General features: G+C 48.7%; 1 protein-coding gene, 1 non-coding gene and 1 pseudogene across 2 annotated transcripts; all 3 read right to left on the reverse strand.

The window, feature by feature from the left end:
* Positions 1–1,733: 1,733 nt before the first annotated feature.
* On the reverse strand, positions 1,734–1,854 carry TRNAL-CAA (transfer RNA leucine (anticodon CAA)). Its single transcript has 2 exons — positions 1,817–1,854; positions 1,734–1,779 (listed from the first exon to the last, which is right to left on the reverse strand). It is a non-coding gene; the product is annotated as a tRNA-Leu (tRNA).
* Positions 1,855–1,942: 88 nt separating this feature from the next.
* Positions 1,943–8,526, reverse strand: LOC146193631 (uncharacterized). The gene is made up of 2 exons (XM_084600117.1): positions 8,266–8,526; positions 1,943–2,728 (listed from the first exon to the last, which is right to left on the reverse strand). The coding sequence occupies exons 1-2, from the start codon at positions 8,524–8,526 to the stop codon at positions 1,943–1,945; spliced, it is 1,047 nt and encodes a 348-aa protein (XP_084456243.1).
* Positions 8,527–10,501: 1,975 nt separating this feature from the next.
* Positions 10,502–15,308, reverse strand: LOC146193632 (uncharacterized; annotated as a pseudogene).
* Positions 15,309–15,318: the final 10 nt, after the last annotated feature.

Raw genomic sequence — 15,318 nt, forward strand, 5'->3', positions numbered from 1 at the left:
CTGTATCCACAATCAGCCACAACCCACCGCCCAGAAGAGCATGATGAGTAGTCCTTTACAACCAGACCAGGCAGCTTTTTGACAAACAATACACACCCGGCCGATGTCCCAACTGCGTGGCTAACAATGGCGTAAAATCTAGCCGTGAAACGTCGCACCATGCCCCCGGTCTCTTCATCCCCAGCAACCTTAGTTTCTTGCACGGCAAGCACGTCAATATCGTGGTCAGTTAAGAGCCGGTGCACCTGGCTCTGCTTCTTTTTGCCTGCCAATCCTCTGACATTTAACGTGGCTACTCTTAAGGTGGTTTCAGGCGCCATTTTCATCAAGGGTGAAGAGACCGAAAGCATGGTGCTTACCTTTCCCGTCTAGCGTGTTGCTAGACGCCGTCATTGGATCCATCCCCGTCCGGTGCGAGTGGCTGACCCGGCAGCGGGGGCACTTTATCCGCTGCCCGTCTCTCTGATGAAATGTTTGGCCTCGGACGTAGCGTTTACCGCCGGGATTGCCCCGTTTTTGCTGGTGGCTCGTCGACGCTGGGGGCTGACGCCTGGTTACCTTCGGTTCGGACTGCGTGTGGGATCGCTTGGCTGGGGCTGGGACGCCTGGCTTACGAACACCGCTGGTGTCCGAGTGCTCCTCCGCATTATCCTGTTCCATACCGTTCGCCGGCTCCAGTGACGTGCCTCCCTCATTGCTAGGGAGCTCAGGTTTCGAGTCTGCTCTCCCCACCTCTCTCGCAGCATTGCTGTTTTCTGCCGAGTCCACCGACGAATCTGTCTCCCGTGTCTGCGTTCTCGCTTCTCCGGCACCTTTCGCCGCCTCCTCCGCCTCGACTACGTCCATGGTGAGCTCCGCCGACCGTTCCGTAGTTCCATGTCCCGCGGCCGAAGCGTACGAAAGCACACAGGGAGCCTCGTCATGTCCGTAGCGTCTACACTTTGGACAACGCGGTACCTTACATTCTCGTCGAACATGACCGGTACCGCGGCAGCGCAGGCACTGCATCGCTCACCCAGGCACCACGACAAGGGCTAGCTCTCCGGCTACTCGCAGCTGGTGAGGTAAGTCGTCGACCTTAATGCCGGGTTTCAATTTCAGGAGCACAGTTCTCGTGGTGGACCCCTTCTCCTTGACGCCTTGAACTCTCCTTCTCTCCCGGGTCACCTCGGTCACATTCGCAAAAGCAGCAAAAGCCGTCCGGATGTCGTCGTCTGCCACACCATGCAACATCCGGTGAAGTCGCAGCTTCACCTGTTGGTCTTCGGGATCGATAATAAGGCCACGGCGTCCCTTAACATCGAGTTCCTTGAAAGCCGCCATTTTCTTCGTTGCTTCTGTGCTGCTAAACGTGACCGCCCAAACATGGTTGATCTGATACGCCCCCAACGCCACAACGTCGGGGAGCGCACCAGCCTTGACCAGGGCGTCGCGGAAATCCTCGACCCTGTATGGCCTAACTCGCACATCACCGTGCAAAAAAAGCGTGTTAAAAACAACGCGTCTGGTAGGCAAAGTTGGCAGAATAATCTGATACTCGCTATCTTCCATGTCGTCGATCCTGTTTCCGCGGCTGGAAAGGGCCGCTATCGCCGCTCCGCTGGAGCACATGATTCTGCGACCGTTCACTACGGTGGCCGGAAGTAGAATGACTCGGCCATCCTGACACTGTTCTAGCCTGATTTTAGTTGCTGCACTACACTGCATTCTCGAAGTATGGCAAAAAATAAATGTGTCAGAAGTGGGATTCGAACCCACGCCCACATCCGTGCACCAGAAGGCTCGGTACGATCGCATAGCGAGCAAAGTACTAAACCTTGAGTCTGGCGCCTTAGACCACTCGGCCATCCGGACACTTTTTTTTTCTTTATTGCCGTGAAACACAAAACAAAAGTACACATAATAAAACACGTCAACTACACTTGAGCTAACGCGTACGCGGCTAAAATATTTTCAGGTTCACCAACTCATCAAATAGACATTGCCATTGTGGTGGATCCTGCTGCATCCTGAAAAATTCGCGTATATACACCGCACTTTCAATGAAGTTTTCACGCGCAGATCGTGTATTTATATCTGCGTGACGCACCTGCATTCGTGTTTTCCACAAACTATGGAGGCCAAGAAGCATAATTAAATCATAAGGTGCATCATCGTTCTGCGCTGGTAGGAATCTGATACCGTACGGAGTTAGGGGAAGTTTCTTTTTAATTGTCCTTTGGAGGACGTCCCATAGAAAGACAGCATCCCAACACTGTAAGAAGACGTGTTCAATTGTCTCCGGTTTTTTGCACAACACGCAATTTGTTGTCCATGGGACGAAGATACCTTTTTCATTCAGCCAGGTTTTAACAGGGAGCGTATTAGAGTGAAGTTTGAAAAGGAACGTTTTAGCAGATGGCCTCACGGGCATCTTCTTGACTCTTTTCAAAACGTCCTGCCCTGGGCCTCCACAGTGTAATGCCCGGTAAAAAGGCACCGGCAGCATCACGTCAATGAGGTCTTTATACAGTTTTTTTCTGGGAACATTGAAAAGGTAATCAAAAGAAAACCGCACTTCCAGCAACTTGCACGAAAAAACAACCTCGCGCACGTAGGCAGTCACAGTACCAGGCATGTTATCACATGACACAATCCATTCAGGGAGCAGCCTCTGCAATCGCACTTGCATCACAGTTCTTAGAAAGGTATCTTTTTGATCACGCAGGAATATAAATCGCGAGACCACCTGACGCAAGAACAGATGTGCAAGGCCAAGCCCGCCCCTTTTAACAGAAATAAACAAATTCGTCCGTGCGGTTTTTTCCCATGTGGATGCCCAAATAAAAACAGCAAAAACGCGGTGCATTTTCTGAATTGAGGTTCGTGAGACACACAACACATTCATGAGGTACCACAGCCTCGAAATAAGAAAAACATTGCAAATAGAAGCGCGCGAAAACATTGAGAGTTGCCTTCCTTGCCACGCATCCGCTTTTTCTTTCGCTCTGGATGTTTCTTCCATCCAGTGCACGTTGGGATCTCGATAACAATCTATAGGCACGCCTAGATATCGCGTTGGGAGAGCAGACCATCGCAGCTTACAGAAGAAATCAGGTGTCACGTCCCAATCACCGTGCCAAAACCCAGAGCTTTTCTCCCAATTGATCATACATCCGGTTTGATCACAAAATGTTTGGACGACACCCGTAACTTCACAGATGCTCTTTCTAGTTGCACAAAACACTGCTATGTCATCAGCATATGCTAGCATTTTCACGTGTGCTGATTGCAGCTTGAACCCTAAAATGCGATCGCTATCAATGATAGCCAAGCAAAGTGGCTCTAAATACAGTGCAAAAAGCAGGGGTGAGAACGGGCAGCCCTGCCTTACCGATGAACGTACTGCGATGCTGTCAGTCAATTCACCATTCACTATAATACGGGTCGTGCAGTTCGCGTAAGCCATTTTAACACCCTCCACTATGACTTTTCCAAGGTTAGAATGCTCCAAAATGGAAAAAAGAATTTCGTGGGAAACACGGTCAAAGGCTTTCGCCAAATCTAACTGCATCATGGCTATCTGACCACCGAGTGCATCAACACATTCTAGTACGGTTCTTGCGACATGTATATTCGTGGCAATGGATCGACCCTTGATGCCGCACGTTTGAAGAGATCCAACCAGTTTTTTTATTACGCTTTGCAGTCTTTTTGCTAAAACCTTCATATACACCTTGTAGTCAACATTGGTGAGGCTAATCGGTCGATATGACCCCACCAACAGTCGTTTCTCCGGATCATCTGTCTTGGGTATTAGCACAATGTGCGATGTAGCGAAAGACAATGGAACAGTATTACGTTCATAAGCTTCAGTGATTACATCGAGCATAAACTGAGCCGCATACTGCTGAAAAGTTTTAAAGAAGGCAGCGCTTAGACCATCCGGCCCAGGTGCTTTCCAGGTGTCAGGTTATCTATTCCAGATTCTATCTCCTGCAACGTTATCGGTGTTTCTAGGCGCGCTTTACTTTCGTCATCCAGTGCAGGCATCAGTCATAGAAAATCTGTTTGAAAGCCGCCTACAGTCTCAAGCTTAGCGCTAAGCAGTTCTTCGAAGTGCTCTGCTACCGCACGCTGAATATCTTTAGCATCTTCAGTGATATGGCCGGCATACCTTATACTCCTTATTTCTTTCTGGCAGGCGTATCTTTTTTCGTCTGCTAGGGCTCGTTTTGTCGGCACTTCTCCAGCCCAAAGTTGTTCAGCCCTTGAACGTATAACAGCCGCTCTGTATCTTTCGCTGTCGATTGTTTCCAGCTCCCTTTTAATCTCTCGTATTTTACTGGCGAAATGCCCTGGCACTGAACTTTCCATGCTCAAAAGAAACTCGAGTTGTTCATTCAGTTCTTTTTCTTTTTCTTTCTCTTTATGCCGCACCTTACTGCTCTTTTCTATGGATTTTAATTTGACCCACTCTTTAAAGCTGTCCCATTCCGCTGCAAAACTTACTGGTCGCATAGCCAGACGATCTTCAAACTCGGTCTTAACTTCCATAAGGAACTCTCCATCGGCGAGAAGTTTGGCATTCAGTTTCCATGGGTGCCAGTTAAAGCGCGATTTCTTTCCTGCCCTACCGAACACTGCACTCACGAGACAGTGATCGCTGAAAGACACAGGTTTGATCTCATATGCAGTACATAGGGAAACAAGATCAACCGAGGCATACACCCTGTCCAATCTAGCATGGCTATCTCGCTGAAAGTGCGTGAACTCTGGTTGGTTTCCTGTGGAGAACACACTACCAACATCCTCAAGGCCGTATTCATGCACAAGTGCATTCAACAGCTCGGAGCTTCTGTCTCTTCGAGGTTTACACTTCGCCGCTCAGTCCACAGCAGCGCACACACAGTTGTAATCGCCAAGTACAAGCAAGATTTTGTCGACCTTCAACCACAATTCAATAGACTCAAAAAACAATTCACGTTCGCATTCTGAATTGGGAGCATACACACACACAGCACTCCAGCATAAATTACAGTAGGTAAAATCAGTAACCAAAAGCTGACCACTTGGACAGGCAAAAACGAACTCTACGCTTACTCCCAGCGTGTTACGTATAAATAAAAGGCATCCACCCGTTACACCAACACGATGGCATACACACACATAAAAGTTTGTCTGAAAAGAAGCCACCATACGGTCAGTGCTTTCTTGCTCTCAATCTTTGACTCTTGCACAGCAGCTATTTCTACATCATTATCCACAAGGAGGCGACTGAGCTGGCATTGTCGCCTTCTCGCTCCCAGCCCTCTGACATTCAAAATAGCTACGTGTAACGCCGAATTAAGCTTGAGAGTCATGTGTTATAAAGGGCCGCTCGTACCCGCATGGTGCCTACCTTCATGGTTGCGTGGCCTCCGCTTCTGAAGAAGAGCGGCATATGTGTGCACGTATTGTCCTCCCAGCAGAACCTCGGGCTGCATCCAAACGAAGTCCAAGCACCGTTTTTCATTTTTTTTTCACACACGCCCCGCTTGGTTGCAGAATGTTCCAGACGCTGGTCGGTAGGCAGCCGACCCACAAATCGTTCAGGACACCACAAAACCTACGGAGGCGGTTTCCCCGCCTGCTGCGTGTCGGCAGAGAAGTTCGGCTTCGGTCTCAAAGTCGATCTTCGGATGCCCGCAGTTTTCGGCGGCGGCTCACCACACACGCCGCCTGGCAGCTGAGTCTCCTCGAAGGTTTCCTCGTGTGGACGTTTTGAGGCAATTAAGGCCGCTGTCTCCGGCCCAACTTCCATGGCATCAGTGCAAGGAGGATCAGTACTCAGATGCTCCTCAGCGTCAGAAAACTTGATTACGTCTTCTGACGCTTCCTTTGAAGCGCTTTCGTGGTCCTGTTGGTCCTGCGATGGAACGTGCGAGATGTGCCGAGTTTCATTCTTTTCACTTGAGACCGTCACCTTTTGCTTAGTTAAAACCGTCATGGAAGGCGCGTCCTGTTTCGTTGACTGTCCTCTAATGTCGGCCGCCTCCTCCGCATCCACCTCATCCATTATCAACTCGGACGTGTCCTCGCTGGTCCCAGGTCCGGCAATGCTTGCGTAGGTACGTGCACACTGGCTGTCTTCATGACCGAAATCTCGACAGGTTCCGCAGCGAGGAACCCGGCACTCCTTGCGTATGTGACCCGTGTTCCGACAGCGTGGCACAAGGGAGGTGTGCCTGGCACAACAACGAGCGCCAGCTCACCGCTAACGTTCAACTGATGTGGCAGGTCATCCAGCTTCACGCCAGCTTTCAACTTAAGCGTGACAAGTCTAGTAGTCGAGCTTTTTTCTACCATACCTTTCACACGCCAGCGCTCCCTTGTATCTTCCAACACCTTTCCATATGGCGTAAACGCAGCACGCACATCCTCGTCTGGCACGTTGTGTAAATGCCAGTGAAGTTTCAGTCGCACGTCCTGGTTGGCCGGGTCAATTATCAAGCAGAGACCGTTTTTCACACACAACACACCGACACTAACAAGCTTGGTCACCGCTTCAGGATCCTTGAGAGTGACAGCCCAGACGGGGCTCATCCGATACGCCCCCATCGCAACAACATCGGGGATCAGCGAATGCTGTGCCAACGCGTCGCGGAAATCTTCCACCCGGTACGGGCGGGCCCTGATATCGGCGTGCAAAAAAACAGTATTCAAAACAAACCGACCTGTTGGCAGTGCAGGCAAAACGACCTGGTAATTGGTTTCCTGTTCAGCAGTCCTGTTACCGCGGCCTGACATGGCCGCTGAAGCCGCTCCTGAGGAGCCCTGCATCCTGCGTCCGTTCACTGGCGTGGCCGGATGCAGAATCCCGGCCATCCTGACACTGTTCTAGCCTGATTTTAGTTGCTGCACTACACTGCATTCTCGAAGTATGGCAAAAAATAAATGTGTCAGAAGTGGGATTCGAACCCACGCCCACATCAGTGGTCCAGAAGGTTCGATCGCATAGCGAGCAAAGTACTAAACCTAGAGTCTGGCGCCTTAGACCACTCGGCCATCCTGACACTGTTCTAGCCTGATTTTAGTTGCTGCACTACACTGCATTCTCGAAGTATGGCAAAAAATAAATGTGCCAGAAGTGGGATCCGAACCCACGCCCACATCCGTGGACCAGAAGGCTCGGTTCGATCGCATAGCGAGCAAAGTACTAAACCTTGAGTCTGGCGCCTTAGACCACTCGGCCATCCTGACACTGTTCTAGCCTGATTTTATTTGCTGCACTACACTGCATTCTCGAAGTATGGCAAAACTGAATGTGTCAGAAGTGGGATTCGAACCCACGCTCACATCCGTGGACAAGAAGCCTCGGTTCGTTCGCATAGCGAGCAAAGTACTAAACCTTGAGTCTGGCGCCTTAGACCACTCGGCCATCCTTTTTTTTTTCTTTATTGCCGAACAATGCACAGTTTACAAGAGATAAAACACGCCAACCTGTCTTCAGCTGGCGAGACAAATTAAAATTTCTTCAGGCACACTAACTCATCAAATAAATCGATCCACTCAGGAGGTTCGGGTAATGCCTGATACGCTTCTCTCATGTATACCATACTCTGAATGAAATTTTCGCGTACAGAGACATTTAGATCTGCGTGATGCACTGCCATTCTTTTTTGCCACAGACTGTGAAGGCCTAGAAGCATAAGCATGTCATAGGGAATTTCATCACTTTTCACTGTGAGAAACCGGGTGCCGTAGGGTGTAAAGGGCAGCTGTTTCTTTAGAGTTCGTTGCAATATGTCCCAATGGAAGTTAGGGTCCCAGGACTCGATGAAAACGTGTTCAATTGTTTCCTCTTTTTTGCACAATAGACAAATAATTGTCCACGGAACGAATATGCCCTTCTGGTGTAGCCATGCTTTTACGGGGAGGGTGTTCGTGTGTAACTTAAAAAAGAAGGATTTAATGTGAGGTCTAAGTGGCATTCTTTTGACCCTCTTCAACACATCCCTTCCTGGGCCTTCACAGTAAATTACTCTGTACAATGGAGCTGGTAGTAGGTTTTCCAGCAAGTCAGCATACAATTTCTTTTTTGTAACAGAACACAGGTAATTCAATGAGAACCGAGCATGCAGCATACGGAAAGAAACCACAACTTCATGAAAGTAGCCAGTCACGCGACGGCCCCTTATATCACTGGTTGTAACAATGAATTCAGAAGCGCTCTCGCTAGTCTAACTTGCATAACTGTGTGCAAAAAACTTTCCCTTTGATCCCGTAGAAAAAGAAACGTGACACAATCTGCCTAATAAACAAATGAGATAGGCCCAGGCCTCCATCGCGGACTGAGCGTAAAAGATTAGTGCGGCTGACTCTCTCCCAAGTTGAGCCCCATATAAATACAGCAAAAACTCGGTGCATTTTCTGTACATTGGCACGGCTCATACACAGCACCTGCAGCACGTACCATACTTTAGCTATCAAAAACAAATTGCACACAGTAGCACGCGCAAACATTGAAAGGCCACGACCCTGCCAATTTCCTATCTTCTCCCTCATTCTATCCGTTGCCTCACTCCAGTACTCTGCGGGATTCTGATAGTGCTCGAGTGGTACACCAAGATACGTCGTTGGTATGGTTATCCAATTCATACATGCAAACTAATCTAGCTTAATGTCCCAGTTGCCATGCCATATGCCAACACTTTTTTCCCAGTTTAACTCTGAACCAGTGAGCTTACAGAACTTCTTAGCAAGATTGACGGCCCCTAACACACTCTGGCGATCTTGACAGAATACGGCTATGTCGTCAGCGTACGCCAGTAATTTTACCTCTGTAGAGTGTATCTTAAAACCTATTATGGCTGTTTGACGAATCACTGCTAAACAAAAAGGTTCAACATAAATAGCAAGCAATAGGGGTGACAGTGGGCATCCTTGTCTTACAGAAGATCGTATAGGCACTCTCTCTGTAAGAGATTTATTTATTATAAGCTGTGCTGCACAATCTTTGTAGGCCATCATTACGTCATCTAAAATGGTGCTGCCAACATTCACCTGCCTTAATATGCTGAACAGAATCTCATGTGAAACCCTATCAAATGCTTTCGCCAGGTCGAATTGCAGCATAGCAACTTGACCATCCATGTCATCGCAGCACTCTAACACATTTCTGGCAATGTGCGTATTGGTAAGGATTGTTCGCCCTTTGATACCGCACGTCTGATGCGGCCCGACAAGCTGTTTAATCACGCTTTGCACCCTCTTCGCCATTACCTTCAGAATACTTTGTAATCAGTATTTGTAAGGCTGATAGGCCTGTACGATGTTACTGACAGTAGCTTGTCACGGTCATTCGTTTTGGGGATCAGAACGATATGGGCTGCTCTAAAGGACGGTGGCACCTGACTTTTATTATAGGCCTCATTGAACACGCGGTGCAGTATATATGCCAGCTCATTGGCGAAAGCCTTGTAAAATGCGGCTCCAAGTCCGACTGGTCCCGGTGACTTGCCTGCAGGCGTTTCCTCGATAGCAGTCTCAATTTCGCGCACGCTTATCGCTTCCTCCAGGCGTTCTTTGTCGTCATCTTCTATCTTTCGCATATCGGATATAAACTCCGTCATGAAATCGTCACTGACTCGGGTAACGTTGCTAAATAACTCGCTATAGTATTCCACGAAAGCTTGCTCTGTCAATTTTTGTTCACCCGTCACCTCGTTTTGATAGCGAATCTGTCTAATTTCATTTTTTGATGCATGCCTTTTCTCGTCGCTTAGAGATCGTTTATTTGGTGCTTCCACAAGCCATAAGCGTTCGCTCCGCGCTCGAATTAGAGCTGCCCTGTATTTTTCGTTGTCTATAACCTCCAGTTCACTTTTGGTCCTTCTTATTTCGGCTGCCACTTTTTCCGGTTCGGAACTCACTGTGTTTACCAAAAATTCCAGCTGGCATTCAAGTTCTTTTTTTTTCTTCATTTCATTTCGACGCTTGATGCTCCCTCTTTCAATCGCAGCCATTTTGAGTTCAGTTTTAAATTCTTCCCATGCAAATCCGTAATTTTCCGGCTCATTATTCATTAGCCACCCCAGTTTTTCCTTGGCTCCGTTAACAAAAGCTTCATCATCGAGTAGTTTAGCGTTGAACTTCCAGAGGTTCCAGTTTAATCGCTGCTGCTTTGGCTTATTGCCAATGGTGAAACTCACAAGGCAATGATCGGAGAATGAAACGTATAACCGTATAACTATTGCAGTGTGGCACCAACGGAAGCGATACGTAAACTGTGTCAAGCCTTGCTTGACTATTTCGCTGGGTGTGCGTGAATTGTGGCCGCCCACCGATCGTTATCGTGCGACCTAGATCTTCCATGTTATAGTCAGCCACTAAGGATAGAAGCAAGTCAGCGCTTCGGTCACTTGTATATACCAGTTTAGACCGATCTTCGGCACAACAAACACAGTTAAAATGTCCAAGCAAAATAACGTACCTGTCACATTGCATATATTGCTTAAGGTCTTCAAAAAAATGACATCGCTCACATACACTGTTGGGAGCATAGACACAAATCAAGCGCCACCCCTTTTTCAGCTAGCGAAAAATCCAAGACGATAAGGCGTCCCGTTTCAGACACAGTAATCATTTCCTCTATAATTCCAACACTTTTACGTATCAACACAACACAGCCAGCAGATTTTCCGACGGCATGACATACACAGATGTTGTAATTGGTTTTAAAAGGCGACACCATACTATCGGTCTGCTCTTGCTTTTCCACCTTTGTCTCTTGTACCGCATTAAGTCAAGCTCTTTTTCCATGCATAGGCGGCTAAGCTGATATTGCCTTCGCCTCGTTGACAAGCCCCTGACATTAATTGTCGCTACAATTATCGAGTGATTGCAGTTGTTCGCCATTTTAAAGCATGCTTATAGAATCGTGTGATGTCATTACACACATGACTGCCACAACCACATCGTGCGTGTAGTAAAAACTCACGAAATGGTACGAACAAAGAACATCAGGCAAAGTCCTCAACTGTACCTTGAAGGTGCCTCTCGAAGTTCCCTTGAATCCTTCCATTTTGACTCAGGAGCGGTTAGGCGCCTTCGACGGCACCGATTCTGTACACTAAATGGGCGTCGCCGCCGGTCTTCGGTCAAGCGGGATGTTCGGTTTTGGGCGTAATGTCGCCCGACGTCCCCCCGTTGTTTTTGCCGGGGGTTCATCATCAGCCGGTTGGCCTTGCTGTCCATCCTGGATATCCGCCTCTTCATGCGTCCTTTTCGTGACAGTACCAGTTGTTCCTGCTCGTTTGAATCCATTGCGCCATCATCGCTTGCCTCCATATCATTGCCTTTTGAAGCTGAAGATCCTTCATCGCTCTCACAGTGTGTTGAAGGCGGCTCCAGTTTAGAAGTCGGGGCAGCTGGAGAATTACTGGGCTTAGCTTCGTGCCGTACTCCAGATTTTTGCTCTTGAGGCTTTGCATCTTCATCATTCGGTCCTGCTCCTTTAGAGGTTTCCTCGACGTCTGCTTCGTCCATGAGCAGGTCGGTGAAATCATCCTTTGCCACTTTATGTGTTACAGAAGCGTACAGGTGCCCCAAAAGTAATACGGAGCACGCGAGCTGCGGCCGAACTGGAAAAAACTGCATGCCAGCGCGCTCTATCTATTGATGCGCGACAAAGACCGAGGCTACGCCGGCACATCCGGCTCACCCATCTCGATAACTTGATGCTCGCGTTATCGCCGCCACGAGCGAAGCTGCACTCTTACCATCACTGCTCGCCAGGGGTGCTTTAATACATCATGCAAGGGTGTTTGTCCGCGCCGTGTAGAAAGTTGGCGTTCGACAACTTGCGCTTTTTGCTTTATCAGGAATGCCACCATTTTCAGCCTGCGTGACCACCTTCGTTCGCTATTCGCTTCGCGGCGAGTTTGTGACAATGAAAATGTGTGGTCAACGTTTTCTTGGCTCAAGGAAGCGAAGGAAAAAGAATAGCGCGCATGTGTTGCCTTCGTTGTCTTCATTATAAAGATAGGGGTTCAACAGTGTAGAAAGCGAGCTTCCCTCGGCACAAAGTTGTTTTCTTACATTGGAGGCAAAAACGACGAACAGAAAACGAGGTTGTCTCCCATTTATTCTCCTGCAATCGGCTATATTTTTCAAACGTGCAAAGAGGAAAGGAGAACAGGGTGGAGATGACTAAAAAAAATCTTCCAAAGGCACTTTTATGCAATTTCAAAGTTTAATAACGGGTGAAGCTCCCGTTCACGCTAATGACATCGGTCATACGCAGAGGAAGGGACTCATATAAAGAGTTGACGTATCCGGGTTGCTCTCGAAGCTTGTCCCACTTTGCCTTGACAGCCTGCCAGAGTTCATCTGGACCCGTGCTGCGATTGATGCGAGACATATTACTTTTCAAAGTTCCCCAAACGTTCTCAATGATGTTCATATCGGCGCCTTTTGGAGTCCACCCCAATAGCTGCACAGCCCGCTCTTCAAGCAAGGCTTTCACAACTCGCGCAGTGTGGACGGGGCTATAGTCTTGTTGCAAGAAGAACACTCCATCATTAAATGGCCCGTCCAGTGCGTACGGGATGAGATAGTGGTCGAGGACGTTGCAGTAGCTGGCTGCGTTAAACTTTGTTGGCAGTCTTATAAGAGGGCCGAGGCCTTCTGCACTGACAGCTCCCCAGACGTTCACGGCACAATGACCACTGCCGATCACTTGCGTCATGAAGTCGGGCAGGTACCTGTGTGCGTAAGAAACATGCGTTGATCAGCTACTGCGTAATGCATGATTAAAAAACGCATTTAGCTGAAAACCATGATTGTCAGGCCACAGAGAAAGAGAAAACCATATTTCGGCTTACTGAACCCAAGTAACTGCTGCAAGAGGACTAGCGAAGAAAAACAGTTTCATTACTCTGCATTTACTTGTCCATGACTCACCGTGCTTTAGAACGGTGTGTTCTTTACTTCACACAAATCAATTTTATTCGGACGTTGTATGCAGTTGTATGGACGCCAAACACGCCGCTGCTGGTCCCATCTTGAAGAGAAAGTTTACTCATCTGTAAAGATAACTTGTCGCCAGTCCTCCACAGTCCACTACTCGTGGGCGCGAGCAAATGCTAGGCGCTGTGCCTTCTGTCTTGCCGTTAAATACGGCTTCTGGGCCGCCACACATCCACTTAATCCGGCCTCCTGGAGTCGGTTCCGAATCGTGCTCAGACTGATGTCTAGACCAAGGGCATCTCGAATTTCTTTTGCACTCTGAAAAGGATCCGCAACGGCGGCAGCGACGATCAGTTGGTCAGCCTCAGCCGAAGTGCACCGCTCGCGACCTGGACGTGGAGCATCGCCAAGGCGGCCGCCTTCATCCCTGTAAGCTTGTATAATACGATTCACAGCTGCCATCGACCTTCCAGTCCTGCGGCATATTTCTCGTTGCGGCACACCTTGCGCCCACAGGAGAACAATTTCGCGTCTAACATCCAGTGGAACTCGGGGTGGCATTTTTCGTCTAATGGGAATTTCCACAGCTTTCGTTGATATATATACGTGCGTGTGGGCGTGCCTTGCAAAAGGCGTCCTGCCGTCTTCTCATGGATTATCAAGGTGATAGCATGAACAAAGCAAGCTGCTGTGACGTGCTCGACCACTAAATCATCCCATATGACTTGTAGGATTCTTTTAACGATGATGTATTTTTCAAGCAGTAACACTGTAGTCCCGGCCACATTGCGTGAGTCAAAAAAGTCTTGCTGGAAGAACAGGCTGTGCTGCTGTTGAAGTTGACGCCAAAGGATGCCGATATGAACATAAGTGAGGTCGTTTCGTGAACATTGGAAAGCAATCTACCTCATTTCAGCCGCAGAACGAGTCCAGATGGTCTTTGGGTGGGAGGCTGTCAAGAAGATGTGGGAAAACATCCGAAAGCGACGTCTTCTCCTTGCACGAATCTCTTTTTCGGCGCTTATGTCGTAAACCTGCGTGGGGGCTTTGCAGGTTATGAAACTCAAGTTTGCATAAAATGGCACCTTCCGAGGTTATTTTCTTAGTTTTTTCCTTTAAGCTGCCCATCTCTACCTTTTATGTTTACCATTTTGTTCTACAGTGTAAGAAAGTGAATTTTTGTTGAAGAAATTGGTCTCGAATTATTAGCCCACTTGCTATGCCGTTCGGCACCTATTTTTATCAAAGACAACCCATGCATGCTATTGTGTTTTGTTTTTCAAGCGTTTCAGGAGCGTTTATACTCGTCAGTGTAGAAATTCGCCGCAAAGTGGAGCGCAAACTTCGGCTGTAAACAAAGATAATGCGGTTCCCAACGAAGGATGATAAGATGCATGGTGCCGATAGCAAACATTTCTGCACGGCCCAGATGAACAACAAACCATGAGGTATTGAAAGCGCCCCTGGCGGGCAGGGATGGTAGCAGCGCAGCTTCGCTCGTTGAGGCGATAACGCGAGAATCAATTTATTGAGATGGGTCAGCCGGATGTACTGACGTCCCCCTTGCTCTTTGCCGCGCATCTGCTGATAGAGTGCGCTGGCATGCAGTTTTTTTCCAGTTCGGCCGCAGCTCGCGTGCTCCGTATTACTTTTGGGGCACCTGTACGTCTTCACGCACTGTTCCTCTTCGTGTCCATAACGATGACAAAGAGCGCAGCGCGGAACACGACACTCGCGTCGGATGTGGCCCGTATTGCGACAGCGCAGGCATAACGGGGCCCTGCCCGGCACCACAACCAGAGCAAGTTCACCTGCAATACGGAGCTGATGTGGTAGGTCGTCCTCCGTCACACCTGTCTTCAAAATAATAGTCACCAGGCGCGTCGAGGATGCTTTGTCGTGCACGCCTTGAACACGCCACCGTTCCCGGGTCACTTCCGTCACTTTGCCATAGGGCAAAAACGCCGCTCGTATGTCATCGTCCGGCACGTTGTGAAGCATCCAATGTAATTTTATGTGCAGTGCTTGATTGGCAGAATCTACCACAAGGCAGCGGCGTTCTTTCACCGTCACCTCCTTCCTAGACAAGAGCCTTTTCACACCGTCTTCATTTCTGAAGGTCACTGCCCATACATGACTCATCTGGTACGCCCCGGGGCGATAACTTCAGACAGCAAGCCCAGGCTCGCCAATGCATCACGGAAGTTTTCAACTCGGTATGGCCTTGCCCGTACATCGGCATGCAAAAAAATGGTATTCAAAACAACTCGCCCTGTTGGTAGCTGAGGCAGGAGCACTTGGTATTCCGATTCATCAGAGTCAAAAATCCTGTTACCGCGGCCCTGGTGGGCCGCTGAAGCCGCTCCTACGGAGCTCATGCTGAACACG

The sequence above is a fragment of the Amblyomma maculatum genome, chromosome 4 (assembly GCF_055883805.1).
Source record: "Amblyomma maculatum isolate TAMU_Amacu chromosome 4, ASM5588380v1, whole genome shotgun sequence".
Lineage (NCBI taxonomy): Eukaryota > Metazoa > Arthropoda > Arachnida > Ixodida > Ixodidae > Amblyomma > Amblyomma maculatum.